This window comes from Salarias fasciatus, chromosome 19, assembly GCF_902148845.1.
Source record: "Salarias fasciatus chromosome 19, fSalaFa1.1, whole genome shotgun sequence".
Classification (NCBI taxonomy): domain Eukaryota; kingdom Metazoa; phylum Chordata; class Actinopteri; order Blenniiformes; family Blenniidae; genus Salarias; species Salarias fasciatus.
Genome location: NC_043763.1, coordinates 25,601,651 through 25,626,893, shown reverse-complemented (window position 1 = coordinate 25,626,893; position 25,243 = coordinate 25,601,651). Strand labels below are relative to the sequence as shown.

The following is a 25,243-nucleotide window of genomic DNA, read 5'->3' as shown; positions in this document are numbered from 1 at the left end:
ACCGTCAGCACACACCGGCCCAGCAGCAGAGAAATGACGAAACAGGCCCCAGACTGGAGCTGCAGGTCACCGATCGCCTGATGAAACAGGCCCTCTTCACTCTCAGCCAATCAGCTTCCAGGAGCTCACTCAGCCGCCGCGTCTCTTTCTCTCTTCTCTGCAGCTCTGAGTTCATCAGCACATTTTGAGAATTAAAGAAACATGAAGCGGCGATAAAACAGAATCCAGGAGGGGAAACGTGTGTGGAGAGAGGGAGCGGCGCTGGATGGGTTTTATGAAAAGCTTCCACATCAAACAAGACGGAAAAAAGCTAAAACAAATCCGTCATGACAAGCAGAACTCCGGGCAGCAGCTAAAAATAGAAACGCTGCGATGCACAATAGTGGAGCATTAAGTATGAATGAAGCAGCTGATGAGGAGCCGCCTCGTTAGCGAGGGAACAAACGAGGACGGGCCGGAACGAGGACGGGCCGGAACGAGGACGGGCCGGAACGAGGACGGGCCGGAACGAGGACGGGCCGGAACGAGGACGGGCTGGAGCAACGAGGCGGGGCAACGAGGCGGGGCAACGAGGCGCAGCAACGAGGCAGAGCAACGAGGCGGAGCAACGAGGCGGAGCAACAGGACGGGGCAACGCGCAGCATGGCGACAGGCTTCGACACAACATAATGAGTTTAGAACGCAATGCGAAAAAGTTATGGCAGAGGTGTCAAACATAAGGTCTGTGGGCCAAAACTGGGACGCAAGATGCTCCAATCCGGCCAAACCAAGAAAAAAGGAGGAAAATTGAAAGAACATTTTGATTTGTTTTCATAGATTGCTGCATGTTGAGCTGAAGGCTAGCGACCTGGATGCTATCAAGTCTCAAAGTCATGACATCAGCGGCAGTTTGAAAAAACACCCAGAATGCAACAGGGTCTTCAGATATCTGGCTGGATTTTACAGCAGGTTTCATTAAAATTGGCTCTACGTCGAGACTGGAGTCAGTTTTGGGGATCTGGTTTTGAGAAAACAGACATTTTCATCATCTGCATAAAGAAAAACTTTGAGTTTAAAGTTTATTTTACGGGTCGGGTCCAGTCCAGTCCGGATGAACCTGGACTGAAGAGACTTTCACAGTCCTGATTTAGAACATTTATAAACTTTGTTCTTGTGATTTCTCTGATCTGCACAAGTCGTTTTTCTCCACCCGTCCTTTTCTTTAGAACGGACAGAATCAGTGGAGGGTGGAGCATCCGGGTCCGGAGAGCCGACAGGCTCCACTTCCTGTTGGAAACAGGCGCTCTGATTGAAGTGGGAACATTTAAAAGGGGAAGCTGTGCTCGTCTGAGCTCGACCTGCCGCCGTCCGCTCGCCCGGCTGACGGACAGCTCCTCACGTGACGCCGAGCCGCCATCTTTATCCCGAACGCCGCTGGAGAGCAGAGCAGAACGAAGACGAGCAGAACGAAGGACGATAATGAAAAACACTGAAACACAGCAGAGCTGTATGTGGGTCACTACAGCGACACACACACACACACACGGCTGTTTATTTATTGATGCGTGTGTTGAAATGCTGACGGTGGGAACTCACTCTCAGCCCTCTCTCTCTCTCTCTCCCTCCCTCCCTCTCTCACCCCCCTCCGAGGGTGGAGGTGAGGTGGAGGAGGTGTCGTCACGCTGTGAATACCAACACGAGGGAATTCTTTGATCCTCTCCTCTTTCTGCTGTCTGCCCTCTCCCTTCCTGCCGCTGCACTCGTCCTCGGCCTCCTGCTGTCCGTCTCCTCTCTTTCTTCTCGACTGTACGCTGTCAGGACGTCCGCCGGCCGATCGATACGCCATCAAACCCGAGAAGAAGAAACGTCCAACAAAGACTCTTCAGAGATGAGAGGAGCGTCAAAACTGAGAAAAACTGAGTCGAGGAACAAAAAACCCAGAAAAGACTGAAATGAGTGAGTTGAGAGAGGAAAGGACCAATCAGGACAGAGGACTGGACCAATCAGGACAAAGGACACAGAGACTCTGATCCAGCCTCCTCTTCTTCTTAACTCGACTCAGTTTCTGCTTCCAGTGCGGATCTGACCACGTTTCCACGTTTTAATGGTTTTGATGCTGAAAACACAGTTAGCCCCGCCCCCTACAGGCAGGCGGCGGTACTGCTCCTCAACATCAAGCCGACAGGACAGGAAGACGTCATGAGCTGAGGACAAGTTCCAAAACTGTCTGGAAACATTGGCGGCGTTCCACAAACAGGAAGCAGAGAACGGATGATTCTGACGAGAACAGACGTTCAGAATCAAACAAAAACGACTTTTTAGAAACGACACCGCTGATTCTGCTCAAGATACAAGACGGGACTATTCATGTGTCTTCCACACAAAAATGATCCTCTGTGGAGAAGCAAAACAAACAAACAAAAAAAGACTTTTCTGAAAAAAAAAACCCTTGATAACAAATAAATTGACTAAGATAGAGTTTGACTTTCCTAAAATAAAAAAATATTAAAAGAAAAAAAAACCAACAGTGAGGATGATTGTTTTATAGTGTCAGTGTCCTACAAAGTCAGTAAAAACCTGCTCTGCCACACACACACGAACACACACACACACCGACCTCTCCCAGGGAGGTGTGTGCGGCACCAGGAGGATATTTATCCTTGAAGTGGACTATAATTATTTCCTTCATCTCTGTCTTTCATTTTTCTGGCTCGTTCGTTCATCTGCTTCGTTTCATCTGCTCGGCGCCGGACCGAATCCTCTCCCTGTTCTGTGCTTCTTTGCTGCATCACGTCTGTCAGAAGCTGAATTAATGAAGACGTATTGATCTCTTCTTGGGCTTCGTGAAAAGCGTGACGCCACAGAAACTTCCTGTGACCCGAAAAACAGAAAAAACAACAGAGGCTGTTTGTTTAACAGCTGGAAATGAGGCAGCGCGGCCGTCAGACCAAGCACTTAAAACATCGGTTTCCTCTGATGCGCCGTCACAAAGGACGACTCTTTCATCCTCGTTCCGCTGGCCGGCTGTCAGCCTCGTCCGATCGGCCCGGGTCCGATCTGTCTGCTGCTCAGGTCGGACCGGCGCCGCCAGATTCTTCCTGAGCGCCGCGCTTCACGTTCCAACCCTTCCTTCACCGTGGTCGCTTTAATATTCCGGGTCAGCGCCAGCGTCTGGACTCACATTTCAATCTGTGCGAATCGTCTCTCTGAGGTTCTATCGTTCTGCAACGCTGCAGCTTCAATACGCCGATAATGACCTGTTTTTCATTAAAGACTGGCCTGATTCCTACACAGCTGAACGAGGTGAAGGGCGGGTTGGTTTGTTCCGACAGTTAATTCATGAAATACATATAAAGTTTACAATGGAGGAGGATGGATGGATGGATGTTGGTGGATAAATAGAGGATTGATGAATCGATGTTTGATGGTTGGATATTGATGGGTGGTTGGATGTTGAGAGATGATGGATGGATGTTTGATGGTTGGGTGCTGGATGGATGGATGGATGGTGTTGATGGATCAGTGTTAATGGATGATTGGATGGTTGTTGGTTGTTTGGAGGAGGATCTTTGGATGGTTGGATGTTGGATAGATGCATGTTTGATGGATGTTGGATGAACCTCAGTGTGACCACGGCAAACTGAGGAGGGTCAAAGGTTAAAATAAAGTCTGCATGAAGAGAGGAGAGGGGAGGAGAGGGGAGGAGAGGGATGGAGGGATGGAGGGAAGAGGCCTGTGATGAGATGAACCAGAATCAAACAGCGGCTGACAGAGGGTCCCGGCTTATCATCAGCTTTATAGCACAGCTGTGATGGATGGGTGGTGTGTGTGTGTGTGTGTGTGTGTGTGTGTGTGTGTGTGTGTGTGGGGAATGGGGGTCACACACAGTGCAGGAGGCCGTCATGTTCAGAACCAAGACGCTGGCAGAGATCCAGAGTCTCATTATACGCCTCATCTCCACACAATTAAGATTATCCGGGTTTAGAAACGTCTCGGGAACGCAGGAAGACAAGAAACCGTGTGTTCACGCACGCACGCACGCACACACACACACACACAGAATGCATCAGGACGATGTCCAGGAGGAATAAGCGGAGGGAATCAGCGGCGTCTGAACGAGGAGGAAATCTGGTTCTTACATTCAGAACTGGGCGGCTCGGATTTCACAAACTCAGACGAGACGTTTGTCCTTTATCCTGTTTCCAACAACCGGCCCAGACGGAGAGGACAAGTTCTGAACTCAGACATCACACAGTTTCATCCATGAGGCCAGTGGAGCTGTCCAGGTGGTGCTGCTAATGCTAATGCTAATGCTAATGCTAATGTTTCACGTTCTGGTCCCTGAATCTGGACGAGCTGAACATCTTTCTTCAGTCTTTGAGAAACAAACCGTTTGTCGTGACTGCTGCGTCACTTCCTGCTGCGTCACTTCCTGCTGTGTTTCTATTGGCCGGGTGTCACCGTCACCCGTAGCAACAGTCAGGTTGTGCGGCGCAGTGAGGAGCAGGCTGCTACGTTTGATTTCACTTTGAATTCTGTAAATCATCTCAGGCTGTTCCCGAACCCTTCACACTGTAAGACCAAAGACCAGACCAAAGACTTCCGGTCATGATCAAAGCTTTTTTTTTTTTTTTTGTTAATCACAGAATTAAAGCAACAGGAACCACGGAGACGTAAAAAGGCCGACGCTGCGGCTGTGTCTGCTGTCTGGCGACGTTTGGAGGGAAAAATGGAAACAGATCAAAATAAACCCCGAGGAATAAACACTGTTTGAAGAGCGGAGCGGAGTCGAGCGTCGACTCGGCGCCTGCAGGAGGAAACAGCCGCTCCGTCCTGAAGCTGCAGACGCAGCGAGCCGTCCCGCCTTCCCTCCGGCAGCCGTCATTCCCACCACTGAGCTGAGGTTTACCGGGGACTCGGCGCCCGTCGCTTCCCGCCGTGTTTCCGTCACGATGTGACGACTCAGCGTCCTGTCGGGTCCGAGGAGGCTGCGGCGAGCGTGACGGCGCCGAGGCTGCACGTTTCCCCAGGAGTGACCTTCACTCCTCCTCTCGCTCTGTTTAGAGAGCGCTGCAGGACGGACCACCTCCCCAGTCGCTCTGCGGCGACGCCGACCTCCGGAGAGACGGCGAGGTGGACGCCCTGAAGCTCCGGTTCATCCAGAGAGCCGACGCCGCTGACCGCCGGACGAAGGCCTCAGATCGGCTCGTCGCCGGGGCGACGTCACAGAAAAGACGAGAAGCTTCAACGCAGCGAGCGGCCATTTACAAAAACATCCACGGCAGCGGATCTGGCGACGGTCTGACAGGCCGAGCAGCAGATCTGACCCGACCGCCTCAAACCGGCGCCAACAGGGGGAAACCTGCACAAACCACGAGAGGAAGAAGGAAGAGCGGCGAGAAACAACCGACCAACCAGGTGCAGCAGCTCTGCTTCGGTCTGAGTGACAGCATGAAGCCCCGCCCCCTGCAGGCTGAACCACTGCACCACATCTGGAGTGGGAGCACGGCCGGAGGACTGCAGCGCTGCCATGGCAGCCATATTGGATGAGGACATCTCCGGTACGCTCACTTCTACTGCAGGAAGTCAAAATAATCTGAACCCAGCTGGAAAACATTTAAATTTATTGATATTTTTTTTCTAATTTTGTGGAACGCTGTGGTTTGATTTTTGCTTTTAGATGACGGTACAGTTATACTTAATACCATAAAACTTCAGACAGTTTTACTATTCCAGAAGCTTCAATCGAAATCGCCTCCAGTGCCGAGTTTGACTTTATCAAGTCTCCGTTCTGAGTTTCACTGTTCAAACTGTAATCTGATAAATTCTAACTTGTTTTTCTCTCATGTTGTTGATGCTGTCAGGAAAAACCGAGAAGATTAAATGAATTACTGCTTTTTAAATGGTAACTCCTTTAATAAAAGCTTCTGTAATGATATGGCGACAGTCCAGATTTGATTATTATTATTAGAGTTTACTGATCAGGCTTTGAATCATTTAATAGAAGCCAAGAACCAGAAGAGACGCAGTACAGAGTCTAATTTTAATGGATTTAATCCGTGGAAAAGGTTTTCTTTGAGTGAAGTGAAGATGGACTTTCAGCACAGCTGCACGGCGTTCCGCTCCTCCACCGCGCCGTCGCAGTGACCCTGGCCTGAGCAGGATCCCGGGTCGTGAACCCGACGCTGCTTCGTGTTCAGATCAGCCTGAATTCCTGCTCAAAGAGCGAAGGATGAAAAGAGGCGGGAGGAATTCACATCTGAGTCGGTTCTATCAGTGACCTCTGGGGGTCAAACGGTTCCAGATTCTTCACTTTAAAAGAGGTTCCGGTTTCCAGAGCAGGCGAGCGGGGGCCTCTCGGGCCGGTTCCCAGGATGCATTATGAGCGAGGAAGACGTCCTTCGAGCTGATTTCGCTCCACTTCCTGTTTGTCGTCACTCTGCTTCAAACTAAGCGATCAAACCTTGAAGCTGCTTTTAGCAGAATGTTTTCATTTCTCTCCACTCAAACGGAGTAAGATCCACTAAACCTCCCCACATTAACACCAGCCAGGAACCTTCAGCCAAACACTGACCGAGGGTCTTCACTGGGCATGGTACCGTTCACATCTGAATCCATCCGGTACCGAGTCCCGGTCCCTGGGACTTGGTACCGGTACTCAACGGTATCGGTTTTTAGGGACTTTTGTGTGTTAATGTGGTAATAAATGCTAATTTGATGCTGACTGCAGACGAGTCGCTAATGGATGCTAGCGTGCTAACCAATGCTAGCATGCTAGCGGTGCTGAATACAGCAGTTGAAGCTGTAGACCTGAGGCTGGTCCCTCCTCAGCCTGGAGAGCGATCTGGTTCTAAACCAGAAGCTTCCAGACTGGAAGTTTTCCGCCACAGCGAGCAGAATCTGCGTCGTGTTTTGAAAAGCGGAGCCGTGATCTGGAGCGTTTTCTCGTCACGCTTGCTCTGTTGACATGCTAGCTACTGACGGCATTACGCTTCTGTGTGTAATGCTGCATTCAGGTCCGGCATGGAAAATCCCCTACTCCCCCCTCCCTCACAGTCACAAGGAGGCGTTCAGGAACCGACACATGGTACTGTTTGAGTTGACGTGAATCGGTTCTCGGTAGAACCGATGGCATTCAGTCAGTACCGGTAACAGGACCGGGTCCGGTACCGTCCCTTGTTCTCACTGTCACTGGCTGATGGGTGGAACTCTGGAGAGTCTCGGCTCCGTGGGGGGCCACGGCGGTGAGGGACGAGCCGGACCTGCTGGGTGAAGCTGCTTCAGGCTGGAAACAGTCACTCCTTCACCCGATTTCACTTCTTCATTAAACGTGTTCGATTTGAAAGTTTTTATTTGGCCCACACTGAACATTCTCTTCTATTAAAAAAAAAAACAAGCCCTAAAAGCGGAGCTGTCCCCAGGCGGCGAGCGTCCTCCGCTAATAACATTCATCTGCATCACTCGGCAGTGATGCTGAAGCCAAGTCCGATCTGCCCGACTGCCAACTCCACACACCGCCCTGCGGCTGGGGAGCGTTTACCGCCGTTCCAGAGAGTTTACCTCATGTTCACCTGTTCCTCCAGCGACGAGCTGGAACCGGAGCCCGGGCCAATCCCGGCATTCACTCAACAGCAGCAGCCAATCAGCCGACAGCGCCGCTGAACACAACGCTGCTCAGAACGCTGCTCAGACGTCTCAATAACGCCAGACTCGACGTGCGGGTGGAGCAGATGGCGGGGGGTGGAGCGGGTGGAGGGGGCGGAGCTTTGGATTGATTAATTGTTGATCATCTGTTCATCCACCAATCAGCTTAAACAGGAAGACACGAGGCAACCAATCCAAAGCCGAGCCGACAGACGACGCTGCAGGGCCGAGAACACGCTCAACATCGGCTGCGTTCACACCACAACGGTGCAACTGTCTGAAGACGGCTGTGACCGAGTCAACCTGTGGCTCCTCGGCGTCTGGATGGTGTTGAAATCCCCGTCTGGCAGGAGAGCAGAGCGACTCGCCACTGCAGCCAGCTGAACGCTTCTGAATGAAAAGGCTTCAAGGAGAAATGCTCAGTGGGGGGGGTGGGGGTGGGGGTGGGGGGGGGGGTGGGGGGGGGGGGGTGGGGGGTGGGGGGTTGGGGGGTGGAGGGCCCCGGGGGGCCGACAGCTGCAAGGTAAAGCAGGAGCAATAGTTTTCCTGCTGCTCCTGCTCGTGTGTGAAGCGCTGGAAGCAGCCATCTGCTGCTCATCAGGCCACATGACTCCGGTCGGATCTGATGAGGAGCCCTGATGTCTTCATTGTGTCGCGGCTCCGTGAGTATTCACAGGATGCCGGTGCCAATCCCTGCCCCGCCGCCTCACTCCGACCATCTGCTGCAGAGCGAGCGGTGGGTTCGAGTCCATCACCTCCGACAGACGCGGCGCCGGCGTGTTCGCCTGCAGAATCGCTGAAAGACGAGCTTCAGCGCCGCCGCTTCGTGATATCAGCAGGATTTTAATAATCTAGGAGTTCCTCCAGAGCTGATATTCTCTAATCAATGTGTTCAACACAACCTACAGCCGGACAGCACACAGTCGTACATGCAGATTTACACGCTCTGCGGTGTTTACTGTACGTTTTCCGCTGTATCGCTGATGGAATATTGATGCTGCTGTGGAGTTCGTCCCACAGGGATCAATTACCTCCGCTCTCCTCAGTATTCTGAGGGCTCATCTGAAAACCGCTTTGGCCGATTCAGGGTGTTTTAAAGTCATTTTCTGCTGGATGGACACAGGAAACGTGGCTGGTTGTTTTAAGAATTCAACAGGAAGACAAACCGGAGCCGTGAGAGGCGAAACGCCGCCGATCGATACTCAACAGGTCGAAATTAGCTGAAACATCCTCGGCTTCCACCGCGTTCCAGCCAGATGGCGACCGGCCCAGACAGGCGGAGGACGGGAGGAGGGCGGCGGGGCACCGGCCGAAGGTCGGGACGCCGCAGAGGGTCAGAGGTCAGGCGGCGCCCTCCGTCAGCGGGGGCGGGGCCAGCGGAGCAGAGGAGCCTGCAGGTCAGCGGTTTGCTGCGGCGACTCAAGGACACGGCGCGAGAGGCTGAGGCGGCGCCTGACTCGACCACAGCCAGGAGAAAACCTGGCGGAGGAGAGACAGATCCGGCTGCAGCGGCGCCAACAGCCACAGCCAAGGTCGTTTTAACAGTCCTGACGGCCGTTTGCACCCAGAACACGAAAACCTGAACGCCGGCGAGCCCAACGGATCCAAGGAAACGGCGTGAAGCGCCGCCATCACCGCCGCCAGGATTAATGGACCAAACGTCTTCATGGACATGAGACCAAGTCCACTTCACTTCACTCTGATACGATACCGAGACCCCAGCCTGGAGCATCGGCCCACACCGATACCGACCCGACGCCTGCGCTGATCTGAAAACGCCACAGAACCAGCATCCAGCTCGCCTCCAGCCAGCGGTGGTTTGATGTTCTATACGATCAGATCCGGAGGAGAATCAGGCCCAGAGCAGCGGCTCGCCTGAGTCCACAGGTCAGACAAACCGAAGCTGGGTTGTTATTGGTGAGGTGGTGCTGCTGGAGCAGATCGGACAGTTTCTAAAAGAAAAAAAAATCAGAAATCAATCTGGCCATTTTGGCTCAAATCGTACTCGATACCGATCCAGAAACTCGGCTCAGATCCCAAAAATATCATTTCTACAGCGGAGCAGGAGGAGGAGGAGGTGGAGGAGGAGGAGGTGGAGGAGGAGGAGGAGGAGGAGGAGGAGGAGGAGGAGGAGGAGGAGGAGGAGGAGGAGGAGGAGGACCGGCGCTGCTCCTGCATCCCTCATGATGTGACGTCTGATCGAAGGAGGAAAGAAAGGAATCATGAGCTGGAAGCGTGGCGCTAACGACTCCAGGGCCGGAACCCTGACAGGAGCTCATATTTACAGCCGGGGTGGGGGTGGTGGAGGGGGTGGTGGTGGTGGTGGTGGTGGTGGTGGTGGTGGGGGGGGGGGGTGACGACAGTTTAATGGGGTAATAAATATGTGAGGGAGTCTGGAGACAAACCCTCCGTCCCCGTTCATCATGAGCGACGGAGATCAGAAACATCATCGCTTCTTACATTTCAGTCCGGAGCTGACAGACGACACGTTATCGCTGATTTACACCGGCGCCAGCGGCGGCGCATCGTTCCAAGGGATCCTGGAGCGGAGGCACAACGAGAGGGACGGCGGTTCGAGTACAGCCGGAGAATCAGGAAAATAAAAAAAAGAACAACCGACATCAAGGCTCGCGCCTGTTGTTCACTGCAAGGACGTTCAGAGGGCGACACACACACACACACACACACACACACACACACACACACACACACACACACACACACACACACACACACACACACACACACACACACACACACACACACACACACACACACAGAGTCCTCGGGCTGCAGCCGTGACTCCACTGTTTGTTTTGCATCATGATATGTTGCAGCTTCTGCTGGATCTTTGTTCTAATTAAGAGGCTGTTATCACCGGGGTGTGTGTGTGTGTGTGTGTGTGTGTGTGTGTGTAAGCTGTGCCTCAAACCTGTCTGCGCTGAGCTAATTGTGAGCGGCTGATAAGAGAAAGTTCTCACTTTAGGACTTTTCAGGGATTAATTACGCAGAATAAATATAGAAGCAGCAGCAGAAGAGTCACCACTTCCTGTGAGCTGAAGTAATGAAGCCTGACTGATGGCGGGCTGCTGCGGCGGCGGCGGCGGCGGCGGCGGCGGGCTGTGGTGGCGGGGGCAGCAGTGGGCGGGGCTCATCTCCACTGAAAGGCCACAGCCCTGCGCGGCTCGGCCCGTCCGCCGCCATCTGGCAGCTCGGCCCGTCTTCAAAGGAGCCGTCAAACCTCAAAGGAAGGACGGAAACACACACCGAGCCGCGTGGAGGCAAACAGACGCACAGCCGACACACACCGCAACACTCTGACATACACACAAACAAGCAGGGGGCCCAACAGGTGGCCCGCGGGCCGCGCCGCAGCACGCCGGGGTCAGCAGGGGGTCACCGCCAGACACACATCACCACGACCGCAAACCACAACAGAGGGCGGGGCCAAAGAGGAACACAGGAGGCAAGTCCCAGAATGAATGAATGAATGAATGAATGAGAGCAGCTGAATGCTGTGGAGAATGAAGGAGGAACAAGAAAACACCAAGAGGACGACTGGAGCTCCTGCAGGAGAGAAACTCCATCTGACAGCAAGGTCACTGTAGAGCATCTTCCTCCTCCAACTCCAGATTATAGAGCATCTTCCTCCTCCAACTCCAGATTATAGAGCATCTTCCTCCTCTAACTCGATTATAGAGCATCTTCCTCCTCTAACTCCAGATTATAGAGCATCTTCCTCCTCTAACTCGATTATAGAGCATCTTCCTCCTCCAACTCCAGATTATAGAGCATCTTCCTCCTCTAACTCCAGATTATAGAGCATCTTCCTCCTCTAACTCCAGATTATAGAGCATCTTCCTCCTCTAACTCGATTATAGAGCATCTTCCTCCTCCAACTCCAGATTATAGAGCATCTTCCTCCTCCAACTCCAGATTATAGAGCATCTTCCTCCTCCAACTCCAGATTATAGAGCATCTTCCTCCTCTAACTCCAGATTATAGAGCATCTTCCTCCTCCAACTCCAGATTATAGAGCATCTTCCTCCTCCAACTCCAGATTATAGAGCATCTTCCTCCTCTGACGTCTCACACTGCTCTTCCACAAATTTAATGACCCAAAAGTTTAGTTTTTATAAAATAACTAACCTCAGTTCAACACAATTGGTCTCAAAAGGAGAGCCTTCAGAGATTCCGCCGGACGGAGGTGAAATCAGACCGGTTGGTGCAGGAAGAGCTTGGTGATGCCGGGGCTTCTCTTCTTCTTCTTCTTTCATAGCGATGTGGGCGGCTGGCGCTGCACCGTTAGTTTAATGCTTCACAGTAAAATCTTAAATAACAGCAGCTGTGGTGCTGGAATCGTTCAAAGCTGCCGAATTTTCACAGTAAAGCCAAAATACGAGCGAACGCCGCCGAGGCACGAAACATCTGCACCTCAACACTTTCGTTTGCTCTTATTTTCTGAATAAGAACAAACTAAAGTTTCTGAGTCGTTGTGATGTGGCGACAGTCAATACGCCCCCTGCTGGCCTCCTGCGAGCCGTGAGCGTCCGCGCGACCACGGTCGGCCGCCGCCGATCAGCTGACGCAAGCGGCGAGCAACGCGGGAGCGGAGCGGAAGGCCTGGAGGGGGAGCGGCGTCCGGAGGCTGCCGAGGAGAGATTCCACCGCATGCTAACAGCTGATTAGCTTCAGCTGTGCAGAGGCGTCGTCACGCCGCTCAGCTCAACAGCGAGAGCGGCTGCAGCGTCGATCCGGGGCAGAGCGCACAAAGCAAACACTCTCCTGCATGCAGACCGGCGGATTCCTCTCAGCGGAGCAGGCAAAGCCGCCGCCGCCGCCGCCGCCGCCTTAAAGCCTCGATTCAACATTCCAGGCAGCCGCCGGCGAGGACAGCCGCACAAACCAGCGTTTCAGACAGATTTCCACGCGACGAGGAACTGCCGCAGTTTTATATTTCACCTTAAAACAAAGTACTGAATGTCAACGGTTCCGTCTGCCGTTTCCTGATTGGATGATTCATAATGTCTGTTTTAAATCCATTAAACTTAAATCTCCGGCAAATTTCCACCAATACCCCTGATCTTTTCAGCAGCTTCACCTCAAATCACTCAGATTTCCTGTTATTTTTAGAAACCACTCTTTTATTCTGGACATTCTTTATTCACACGGTTACATTTTTTTATAGTTATGTTTTTATATTTTACCTTCTTCTTTGAATGTAGTGATAAATTTTATGTCAGTGATGATTTTGCCAGGGTCGCTTCATTCTCAGAGAAATGCAGCGTTTTTCTGGAGGATTTTCATTCAGATTCTAACAACCGTCTCTTTTAATCGCCGAGTCGTTTCTGGTTGTTTGGTGGTTAAAAAATGATTGAATGAGTTTTAAAGAGAAGTGGAAGATCGACAGAGCCGCTCAATCATGAAACGTTAATCATTCAACTGAAGGAATAATGGATCTGATGTGTTCTGGTCGTTATTTTCCTCACCGTCTTATAAGACGAACATCGACTGATCTCATGTTTTGATTATACTGTTCTGCTAAAAACACCAAAGCTTAGAATAAGATAAAAGTTAATTAAATGGGAGATTTTATAACAGGATCTGAGAGAGTTCCTGAAACCAAGTGCAGTTACCTTGTTTAATTAAAAAGAAGAAGAAGAAGAAATTCTTGTGTTATTTTCAAGGAGGGGGGGACCCTCCAGCACCCAGACCTCCATTCTGCTGCGCTGATGCTGGACAGGACAGGTCAAACATTAATAAATAAATAAATAAAACTAAGTGTGGAATGGGTTTAAACAGAGTTTTAGGGATATGTGGAAAAATAAGTTTTTGTAAAATGTTAACTGTTGAGGAAACTCCAGGGAGCCAGAGAAAATATCCGACGATTTCACAAATAATACTTCCCAAAAAAAACCCAAAGGGAAAGTTCTCCGGGATGACGGAGATGAGAACCAGAACCCTGGTCAGGCTCAGACCACATGGACCGCGGCTGCTGGGTGTTCAGCACCACGGACAGCGCCCCCCCGGCTGAACGGATCTGATCTGTGTTTCGCTGATGGAGCCAGTCAGCAGCCGAATGACCGCCGATGTTTTACACAGCAGGAAAACACACACAATGGCGTTCTTCATTCATTCGGTTGGTTTCCCCCTCCCACATTCTTCATGCCAGAAGATTTAAAGATGCTTTCAAATGCAGCAAATTTCATAAAACCAATCAGTTTTTAACTTTTCAGAGTTAAATTCATGAAAAGAGTTTAAAGCGTCTGCAGCGGTGAAGTCTGAGTCAGACGGACTGATTCACTTTAAAAGCAGAGTGATGTGATGAGCTGTGGATGAGCACATGCTAATTGTGGAAAAAGCCTTTTTTCAGCCCCTCCTGGAGCTTTGGGCAGATTTCCACGGCTGCCGCCGGTTTGCCGGGGCAGAGAAGCCTCGAGAAGGTCAGAGCGCCGAGGGCTCAGGTGGACACGGTGATGGAGAGAGGCCGAGAGGATGGAGAGGGTGGGGGAGGGAGGACAGGGTGGGGGGGGGGGGGGGGGGGGGAGACAGGGTGCAGGGTGTTAAGAGGCGTCCAGGCGGACGCTGAAGCTACAGAGGACAGAAATCACTTCAGCCTTCAGCCGTGAAAAGCACAAAGCTAAAGTTCACATGGAGCAGAGAGCAGAGCAGCAGCAGCAGAGCAGCAGAGCAGCAGACTCCCACTGAGACACGAGGAGGTGAAACACTCAGCCGTCTGACAGCTCCACAGCCAGGACCCGGAAAGGGAAGAGGAAATAACCGAAGGGGGGAGGAAACACAGAGGAAACAACCGAGGGAAGGAGGAAACACAGAGGAAACAACCGAGGGAAGGAGGAAACAGAAAGGAAACAACCGAGGGAAGGAGGAAACACAGAGGAAACAACCGAGGGAAGGAGGAAACAGAAAGGAAACAACCGAGGGAAGGAGGAAACACAGAGGAAACAAAGAGGAAACAACTAACGGGAGGCAGAAATAGAGAGGAAACCACCAAGGGAAGGAGGAAACACAGAGGAAACAAATGAGGGAAGGAGGAAACAGAGGAAAAAACCGAGGGAAGGAGGAAACGCAGAGGAAACAGAGAGAAAAGAACCTAGGGAAGGAGGAAACACAGAGGAAACAATCGAAGGAAGGAGGAAACACAGAGTATACAGAGAGTAAATAACCGAGGAGAACAGGAAACAGAGAGGCCACCAACAAGGGAAGGAGGAAAACAGAGAAGAAACCACCAAGGGAAGGAGGAAACAGAGGAAAAAACCGAGGGAAGGAGGAAACACAAATGAAACAGACAGGAAACAACTGAGGGAAACATTTTCTGGGTCATCTTTACCTGCTTTATTTGATTTTAATTGGATATTTTATCGTTTTACCTTCACAGTCCTTAACGGTTCACCGAGCATGCTTCATTAAAACAAACTCTGCAACGTTTTTACTCGACTGATTTTGATTTTTTGGGTCTAGAAAGCAGTTTAAATTGTGAAACCATCATAGAGGTGAGAAAGGATCAGAAAGGCTTCGGGTTAAATAGGACAGAAAACAGCGTTTGGTGACGTAACATTCAGTTAGAAAGTTTATTCTGAGGTTATTTGTCCAGAACTACTCCGTGGCTGTAGTTTTAATAAAGGGTTCAAATCAGACGTGTCAAACATGAGGCCTGTGGGCCGAAACCAGATCGTAAGAGGCTCCAATCCGGACAAACCAAAGGGTCAGAATTCAAAGAAAACAATGGTTGAAAGAAAACCGCCTCGATCTGAGCTGAGATCTGACGATGCTGCCATGAAAGCACCTGTTCGCCATCAAACTGGCCTCAAAGCCCTGCTGTCAGGGGAGTTCAGGAAAACACCCAGAATGCACCAGGAGGAGACACTTCCAGGACATTTCACTGGATTTAACAGCAGAAGGTTCCATTAAAATGGAGCTCACGCTGAGACTGGAGTCATTTTCTGCACTAATTGTTTGGTTTCTGTGAAAATAAAGAGCTTTTAATCTCCTCTACTCTGCAAGAGGACAACGAAAAAGCTGAAAGTTTAAACGTAAAGGTTATCCTGGCTCGGCGCCAGCGGTCCGGCCCACTCAGGATGAACCCGGACCGACTCCGACGCTGCTCATTTAAAGGCCTCTTAATGCTGTAAGGTGTGTTTCCACCACACACACGTCTGCCGACCTTTCCGCCCGGTTCAGCGAGCAGGTCGGCGTCGATCAGTCTGGAGTTTCATCTCAGAGGAGGTCGGCCCGCCGCGGGGAGGAGTGAGGTCCCGATCGTGCAGATGTGGAGGCGTGAAGCGGGAAGCGGTCCCGTGGGAGAAGACGTGTGTGTTTCAGATAACGCCGCCGTCCACGCTGGAACGTCACTCCGGATTTCACAGCGCTGCGTCTTCGCCATGACTCATAGGATTAATGATGGCTTCCTCCTAATGAGGATATCTGCTGCCGGCGTCCTGATGGTGAAGCCGCCTCTGTTTGAGCGCCGTGCGGCGCGGCGGCGGCGGCGCAGCTTCCCACCTCTTGGCAGGCGGCGCTGGCAGCTCCTCTTCAGCCCTTTCACAGAATTATTGACTTCTCAGATTTGGCGTTTGGCTGAGAAGGACGCCGCGCACTCCGCCGTGAGAACAATAAACCCCGCTCGCTCGCTGCGCTCCGGCGCCGCTCTGCCTCCCTGGACAGCTGCTGCCTCTAATGCCACGCCGTGTTTCTGCTGTCTGACATACGGAGCGACGCTCGGCGGTCTGACTGGAAACACGAGCGCCGATGTTCGCGCCGACGCTCAGATTAGCACTTTTAAAAAAGACGAAGAGACGTCACAGCAATTAAGCGCCGCAGATGAAAGTGTGTGCCGGGCCGTTAGTTCCAGCCCGCCGGGCTAATGGAGGGTTCGAGGGAGACGGATAGAACAAACAAAAGGTAGCGGGACGGAGTTCGATCTCATCATCCAGACATTTTCAGCTCATTCAGACTTTATCGCTCATTTCAGGGGAAAAAAATACCGAAAATAAAGAGTCACATAAAGCATGAGGAGCCGTGATCAGAATACAGAAGCGTTCAGCGGTTCACAGAGAAACAGCAGGACAGGAAGCAGTTCTCATGGTGCTTCACGAGCTGCTGCTGCTGCTGCTGAAAGATCAGATGAAATCTCAGTGTCGGCCGACATCGGTCGCTTTAACATCTCCGTATCGATCCGATGAGTAAAACCGCCGGATATTTATTTCCCTCTCGGCGGCATTCTGCGGCCTGGAGCTGATTAATGTGTGAAATTAAGTTGTCGTTCAGTCATGGTTCTGATATTTCTATTTAATCGTTTAATAGATGTGAATTTATACGATTTGTATTGGTTTGAAAAAGAAAACAGATTTTAGAAGTATTTGCTCTGGTTTCTTCCTCAAAACATGGTTTCAGCGTTTGAACATTTACTTTAACTTTATAATTTAAGTTGTCAGGACATGATTTGATCTGATTTTGTCCATTTCTCAGATTTCAGCTGAAATCGATTCTCGTTCTAAAACCTTGTCAAGGTGTTTTGAGTTGAGATTTAAGATTAAAAAACTTTAAACTGAATTTTCAAGGAGGAACTTGATAAAACTTTTACAGTCAGAATAAATTTAATTTAATTATGTTTGTTTTGTATTTGAAGTTTTGGAGGATTTAAAGAAAAAAGATTAGATTTTCGTCCTCAGTGTGTTCATGGTTTTCAGTTTATCAAATCATCATAGAAACTGGTTTTTGTACCGATATTACTGTGAGTATCGGTCATAACAACGGCATTAATAGACTCATATCAGAGTCACAGCGTGAGGAAGGAGAGCTCAGAGGGGGAGGGGCTTAGAGGAGGCCCAATAGAGAGAGGAGAGGGGATCGAACCGGAGACCTGCTCACCGAGGATCCACGCTCAGCCAGACTCTCCTCACCGGATCCATTTCTACCGACGCTCCATCAGAACCCGACGGTCGGCAGGTTTCCGCCTCCGGAAGCAGTTTAATCTTTTCACACTCGGCGGAGCAGAACCGTCCAACAGCCGCTTCCCAGCGTCACACACACAAACCAGGTGTGTGTGTGTGTGTGTGTGTGTGTGTGTGTGTGTGTGTGTGTGTGTTCTACACGAGGCTCGCTCTTACCTCCCGCCGCCGCGACGCCCAGCAGCTCTGCTTGATCTTCCACACGACGGCGGCCACCAGGAGCAGAGACAGGAAGCAGCTGTGGACACAAAGGAGCGGCGCGTGAGGACAGGAAGTGAAGGGCAGGAAGTGAGGGCAGGAAGTGAAGACAACAGAAGAGAGGACAGACAGAATAGAAGAATCCAGCTGAGACTCGTACCCACACATTAAGTGGCAGCAATGAGCTCATGAAGGGATGTTCACCGTGTGTGTGTGTGTGTGTGTGTGTGTGTGTGTGTGTGTGTGTGTCGATCCCGGAGAGCTGATTCAGCCTCCATTGATCCTGCATTACCATTTAATGAGCTGCAGCGGCTCATTGACGGAGCGGCGCTTCTCTTCTGATGAGAAAGTCAGAAGCCGCGGCTCGGCCAGGAGAAACTCCGCCAGGAGAAACTCCGCCTTTGAAGTCAATTCGACACGTAGCGGCGCTCGGATGAGATTAAACACGTCAGTGAGGGGAAAGAGACACGGCGGGAAATTCACAGCCGTCCGCACCAAAAGGTGAAAAGAATTCAATCACATCTGGAACTGATGGAGAAACATCAACCTATCAACCAGTTTAATGACACACACACACACACACACACACACACACAGGTCTGATATGTGTTGCTGTCATGTGTCTCTGTTAGCAGGTCAGACTGTCATTAAAGGGGGCGGGGCTGAAACTTCACACAGCAGTGAGGGGCGGGGCCAGTAAATGTGACTTGCTTCAGGGCTCCTGGCGGGACGAGGGACGGAGTCCAGGCTTCGTATTGATCGATGTCATTTCTGCTCAGTTTTATTTTTTCTTTTTTAAATAACCACAGTGAAGCGGCTCGCTGACTTCCTGACACTGGCCCGTATTCTGCCGTGGACTTCCTGCTGTTCCTCTTTGGGTTCACAGGAAACAGACAGGATCCCATTAAACACCGGGAGGGACAGAGGAATCCTTGAGCGCGGCGGCACGGCGGAGGCAGCATCATGGCAGGAGGCTCGCGCCGTCGTTCCGTTCGGCTGCGTTCAGGCTGCCGTGACCAGAGAGCGCCGAGGCCGTGAAGGTTCGCCTCCTTCCTCAGCTGTAATGCGACTTCAGAGGACGGAGTTCCTCGCTGCGGTTCTTTAAAGAGGAGAGAACGTTGGGCCCGCTGAGAGGAACGAGACGAGACGTGAGGCTGAATTATCTTCAGTTCCAGCCGCGGCTTCACGGCGTCGAGGTGTGAAATGACGGAACGTTCCGTCGTCAGGAGAAAAACACTCTCAGCCTGGAGTCGGGTTCATCATTCTTCTCTCCTCTCACAATCGGCTTCTCCTCCTCCGAGTCTCGACGTTTCTGTCGCCTTGCTGTTTTTCTCACGGTGAGTTTTTCCATTTTCACTCCGGCGCTCCATGGTTTTTTTTTTTTTCCCTTTATTTTCTCTCCTCCACGCTCCATTTGCAGCGTTTCCCACGTCTGCTGTAATTTATAGCAGAGAGAAGAAAGAGCCGGAGTGTGGAGGTTGTGGAGGACGAGGCGACCCGACGCAGAGCCGGCGCGTCGCTCAGCAGCTCCACAGGCGGAAAGCGGTCTGAATCCCGGTGGTTCAGGTCCGAGTGGAGGGCCTGGTGTCACACGGGTCTCTAGGTCAGCCACGATGCTAAAGGCTATGCTAACAGGAAATGCTTCCTGTTTCCACGACAGCGTTTCGTTTTGGTCCCGGAGAAATTGAGAAAACATTGAGATTCAGTTAGGTCAGACTCATCCCTCCGATCGGGGCGGTTCTGATGCGGTTCTGCCGCGGTTCTCCGGCTTTCGCCTCATCGGCACAACGAAGGCAGAAAGTCTCCACGTCGACTCGGCTTCCTCCGGGAGAAATCTCCAGAAATCTGGTTGTAATGAGGCGAACCAGGAGCTCATTTCCTGGTGTTTGTCCTGGAGGAGACGAGCTCCGGCGCCGGGTTACAGTTTATTAAGAAGAACAAGACGCTTCGCTGTTCCGCCGTCGCTGGAAGCGTCTGTGTTTAGTCATCAACAGAGAAACGCTGCTGGCAGAGACACGACGTGTTACTTCTAATTAAAACTTGAAGGCAGGATTCAGACTCAGTCTAATCGTCCCTTCATTTCAGCTGAAATCCCACGAATTGATCCGCCTGAATCTGACTGTGTCGATTTAACGGAGCAGGACGGACGTCTTCTGAGCGTTCCCAGCATGAGGAGATGACAGGGACGATGCGTTCAAGGACTCGCAGTCGGGGCTCTGAAGTGGATTTAATCAGAAACTCCACATCGCGGCGAGGCGCCGTCGACCCGGGAGCCTTTTCTGAAGCAGCGTCACCTTTTCAATCCGAACGCCTTTGCCCACTTTAGCGGCGGCTGTGATGTGTCTGGATCTTTATTCATGGCCGCCGCCGCCCCCCGATGCCCGCCAGGCCTGGCTCGTTAAGGCGTCGTCCATTCACAGGGCTCCCTGATGCGTCCATTCAGCGGCGTATTGATCTGCTTTAGGAGCCGGACGGCGCCGGGAATCGATACCAGGCTGTAACAAAGGGCCGGACGCTCGGCGGGGCGGGACGGGAAGCAAAGGGCGGAGGGACGGCGCAGGGCGGGGGGACGGCGCAGGGCGGGGGGACGGCGCAGGGCAGGGGGACAGCGGACAATGACGGGAAAGGATGGAGAGAACGGCGGCGAGGGAAGACTGAAGGAGGAACACATCGAGAGGAACAGCGGCCCGACGGACGCAGATGGAAACAGGCAGAGCGCAGCGCTCCGTCTGATCTCCAGCTCTCACCTCCACCCACCTCCACCTGACGCTCCCCGGGAATAGAAATGAGCTCCCAGCAGGCTTCTGCTCAAAACGCCGCACGGCGCCGAGTACGAGGACACATTTACAATCCAGAATGTCTCTGTTAAACCGAGACTCTTTTCAACGTCCTGCAGTCCAAAGAGTTAAAAACAAAATAAAATAAAATCTAACAGCATCTAACATCCTGACAGAATGATGACCGGTTAAAAAAACAAGGACAGTATAGAAATAAAACCCTCTTCTTCATGGAATATCTAAGATATTTCTCAGTTTCGTGTTTGAATGAACGAAGGTAAAGAGAAATGGCGCCGAGGCTTCTTGCTCGTCTTCACGGCGGAGTTTCACGTGTTTCTCTTCTGTCCTGATCAGGAATCAATACGGTGAGCGTCTGGCAGCGAGCGCCGAGGATCCGACCTCCGCGTCGGAACGAGAACTCGAACCGTCACGCTCGACAGCAGGAAGTGAGAAGAGGAGTCTGTTCAGGTGATCTGGAGACGTTTCGCTTCTCTGACGCACAGGACGGCTTTCATGCTGCTGATGAAAGAAAACGTTCAGAACCGAGAGGAGTCTTTATGGAGCTGCCACGGACTTCCTGAAACAAAGAGGCTGCTGCTTTCTCTCAAATCCTCTGATAATGAGGGATTATTCTCTTTTGAAATAATGACAGTAATCAGTAAGAACTTCATGACTCTCAATAATTACTGTAAAGGGAAATTTAAATGTACACTTTCAAAATAAAAGCCTTTGTGGCACAGTGCCAGGTACCAGACTGTATCCTATTGATTCCTTCCTGGTTTGACCGCCTGCGCTCCAAAACCTGAGCCAGCGTTCGATACCTGAGAACAGCCGGATCTCTCCGGCTGGTCAGTCCAGCTGCTCCGCCTGCCGGGAACACGTGTCCGGCGGCGGGTTATGTAACCGCAGAGCGAGAGGCCGCGTGCCGGCCGTCCCCGGCGGGCGCGGACTGAAACCGTGGCTGCAGCGGCGGCGGCGTGGAAACACAGCCGGAGGAGGAGTACCGCGGCCAGAGAGGTGAGCTCTCACGTGTCGCTGGCTAACCTGACAGCAAGACAGCAGCCACGGGGCGAACGCTGGCGCGGCGCCGCGGCGGTCTGCGGCCGGATGAATACTAATCCTGAAACCCGCCGCCGGCTGAAAGCAGAGCGGCTCGCCGGCCGAACAGGGTTTCATTCTCTGAGTCTCCTGCAGCAGCCGCCGCCCAGCTCCTCCTCCGAGCCCTGCAGGTCCAGAGCAGGACGGGAGCAGCAGGAGACAGATTCACCCGAGTCGGAGGACCTTCTGTCCCGAACAGGCAAACTGATCCGATCAAACACGATAAAGACGCTTTTCCACTAAACGCTCTGGACCTCACTGCTGCCTCCGAGGCAGAAGACACACCACCACACACACTCTAACGAGGTTTAACCCCGACCAGGGGACATGAGACAGACGGCAGGCTGGCAGGACGCAACAAGACCGTCAGGACTCCACGGCACTGGGTTAGCGCTCAATATGGGGGCGAGCTGAGGACAACATGGGGACAACAGGGGGCACGCCCTGAAGAGGACCTGAGGACACCCTGAGGACACCCTGAGGACATGTAGAGGGAGTCCGGGAGCTCTCGGTGTCTCTGTGGTGAGAGGGTGAATGAGCTGCTGGTATGAATCTACTCTCACTCTGGAACCAGACTCCGGAGAACATCTGAAGGAGGCTGTTCCTCAAACTCCGTTTACTGTCCGTTAACTGGACCTCAGCTGCTGCTTTATCTGTATCCGCCAGCTGTCGCCGAGTCGCAGAGCTGCTGTCTCTCCCTTCGCTGTGACTGTTTTCATCACATGATCAGGAGTTTCTACTTAATCCTGGAAGAAATGAAGGAGGAGCCGTGATGAGCAGCTGGAACATAGATTCTACCTTCCTCCTGACATCAGATCACAGAGCATCTTCCTCCTGCACATTAATGATGTATTGATTATCATATCGGCTTCAGGCAGCAACTACAACTTTCACAATAAACTGATAACTCATTTCGACAAATGATCACTTCCACAGTTGGAAGTATCTCCGTGGTGACTGATGACTGAGTTACTTTCAGGACATCACACACAGCTAAGGACACACACAGCAGGAGCTGTGTGTGTGTGTGTGTGTGTGCAGACTGCAATCTGAATGGCTTTGTGAATGAAGTATTGAACAGAAACTTTCCAGAAAATGGCGGGTGAGCAGCGGAGGGCAGAGCAAACTTCTAGAAGACAGCGGCGCTCAAGGCTGTCTTCAGATCTCTCTCACACACACACACACACACACACAGGTGTCTTCAACATACAACAGACATAAAAGACAGTCTGGCCGTTAGCGTCTCTTCGTCTCTCAGACGGTTTTATTGAAGCGGACCTTAAAGAGCGCGGCTGAGGCTGAAGCTGCTTTTGTTTCTGCTGCGTTGTTCCAGCAGGAGCATGAAAGAACCTTTCAAACAGCGACCCTGTGAGATCCACAGCCTGTGATCCACACACACACACACACACACACACACACACACACACACACACACACACACACACACACACACACACACACCCTTTCAAATCCATTTAAAGTCTGTTGAAAGAGTATAAACTTTATTTGTAATCCCTCAGGGCTGCGGTGGAGCAGTGGTTAGTACCGCCGCGTCACGACCAGGAGACGCTTCAAACCCAGAGTGTGAGGAGGTTAGACCCTCTGATGGCCTGAGGGGGCAGTGTTTAATCCCCCTGATGGCCTGAGGGGGCAGTGTTTAATCCCCCTGATGGCCTGAGGGGGCAGTGTTTAATCCCCCTGATGGCCTGAGGGGGCAGTGTTTTCAATCAGACGGCCTTGGTGCATTCTGAAAAAGTTCTGCTTTTCGAGCAGTTTTCAAAAACTTGCATTTCCAGTGGTTGTTGTGTAAACGGACCCTGAAACTGTGTGATGTTTTGTATTTTCAGTGGTGAACGTGGTGTGGGCGGGGCTGAAGTCACCCAGAGATCCAGTCACGGTTAAAATAAAACCAAGGAAGAAGAAAGCGTCCTGCGAGCCGGGCCTGCAGGACTCCGGTTCCCCCGGCTGACAGCCGAACGGAAATCACAGCTGTGGATTCAGCGGATTCTGTCACTCGCTGTCCTGCTGTCAATCCCCCCCCCCCCCGGTGACTCTCATCCAGACTGACACCTGTGTACAAACACAAACACGTCGGAGGAAGTGCTCACGGCCCGGTGTCACTCCGCCTTTCCAGCGCTGTGATGATGGATCCCTCTGAGCTCCAACAGAAAAACTGGGTTTTGTTTCTTCGCCGTGTCGAAGCCGCTGAGATTTATCACGATAAATCTACTGTAACCAGGGGTGCACATAATATTTTTTGTCTTGTTCTCAGGGGAGAACCTTGGGTTTTGCTTGGTCCTCAGTTTTTTCCCACGCCGACCTACAGGAAGAGCAACATAGAGGGCTGCGTGGACAATGTTCCATAGCTGCTTTAATTTCAACTGAAAATGAAGAGAAGCAGCAGCAGAAAGTCTGAAACCTTGTAAATTTAACAAAATATAACGGTGTTTACAGTTCTGAAAAATAAAAGTGCTGTACAGTGTCTGCTTTTTATCACTGAAACCAGCGGTTTTCAAGTGTGAGGCGCGCCTCCCCTGGGGGGCGCCAGAGGGCTTCAGCGGAGGCGTGGTCACTGCACGTGGGGTTCCGTAGTGGCAACGCAGTTTGCCCCGGCGCGGCTGCCGGAGGGGGAGGTCCGGCTGGACAGAACAGCAAGTCCAGCGTGGCTCCTGGTCCAGACTCAGCTGCTGTTCTGGAAACCAGTGGAGTCCAGAGGACGACGGCAGAGCCGGACATCAGCCACGTCTGTCCAGACCCCCCCCCCCGTCTGAGCCCGTCTGAGCCCGTAAACCCAGAACCAGCAGGAGGACCGGGCTCTGCTGGAGCTCTCCTGCTCAGTACATATTCCAGCAGCATTAATTCTCCCAGAGACACAGAGGGAGCCTCTCCGGGTCAAATCCCACCCTCACCTTTATCAAAGCCCCGCCGGCTGCCGACTCCATAAACACACACCGGGCTCTAACTGCAGGACGACTGAACGCCAGCCGCAGACGATGTGAAGTGAGACTTCAAACAGCTGCTTGATTCCTCCGTGACAAATGTGTCCCAGTGTGCAAAGTCAAAATGCTGCGTTCTCCGATCGCTCCGTCAGCTCCGGACGCACACAGCCAAGAAATTTGTCATTCAGGTCACTACTACTTCAAAGGGAGCAGCTTTAGCAGCAGCCAAGTTTAAAATTAAACTCATGACAGCTCGAGAAGGAGGGAAAAAAAAAGAAGCAAACATTCTGCATTCTCCAGGCGGTTCGCCGGCCGGGAAGAAAATATTCAATTTGCACAACAAGACACAACATTCAATTTGTTAAAGATTCATGAGAAAAGTTTGGAGTGAGCGGCGGCGGCGGCGCTCGGAGGAGGAAGAGGAAGAGGAAGAGGAGGAGGAGGAGGAGGAGGAGGAGGAGGAAGAGGAGGAGGAGGAGGAAGAGGAGGAGGAGGAGGAGGAGGGGGGGTGTTTGCTGAGAGCAGGACGGCGGCGCCGGACAGCTGGACCGGAATATGAGAACGGCTTCGCCGCTACCGCGATGTTTAATGCAGCTGCTGTCAGGCTGTAGCTGCTGGGGGGGGGGGGGGGGGGGGGGGG

General features: G+C 52.0%; 1 protein-coding gene across 1 annotated transcript in view; it reads right to left on the bottom strand.

The window, feature by feature from the left end:
- Window positions 1-25,243, bottom strand: part of atrn (attractin) — a 76,974-nt gene that overhangs the window by 20,175 nt on the left and 31,556 nt on the right. Inside the window, exons 20-21 of the mRNA XM_030116390.1 lie at window positions 20,281-20,443; window positions 17,751-17,829 (exon numbers count right to left, since the gene is read on the bottom strand). Of these exons, the coding sequence (XP_029972250.1) occupies window positions 17,751-17,829; window positions 20,281-20,443 (242 nt within the window). The remainder of the gene's footprint in view (window positions 1-17,750; window positions 17,830-20,280; window positions 20,444-25,243) is intronic.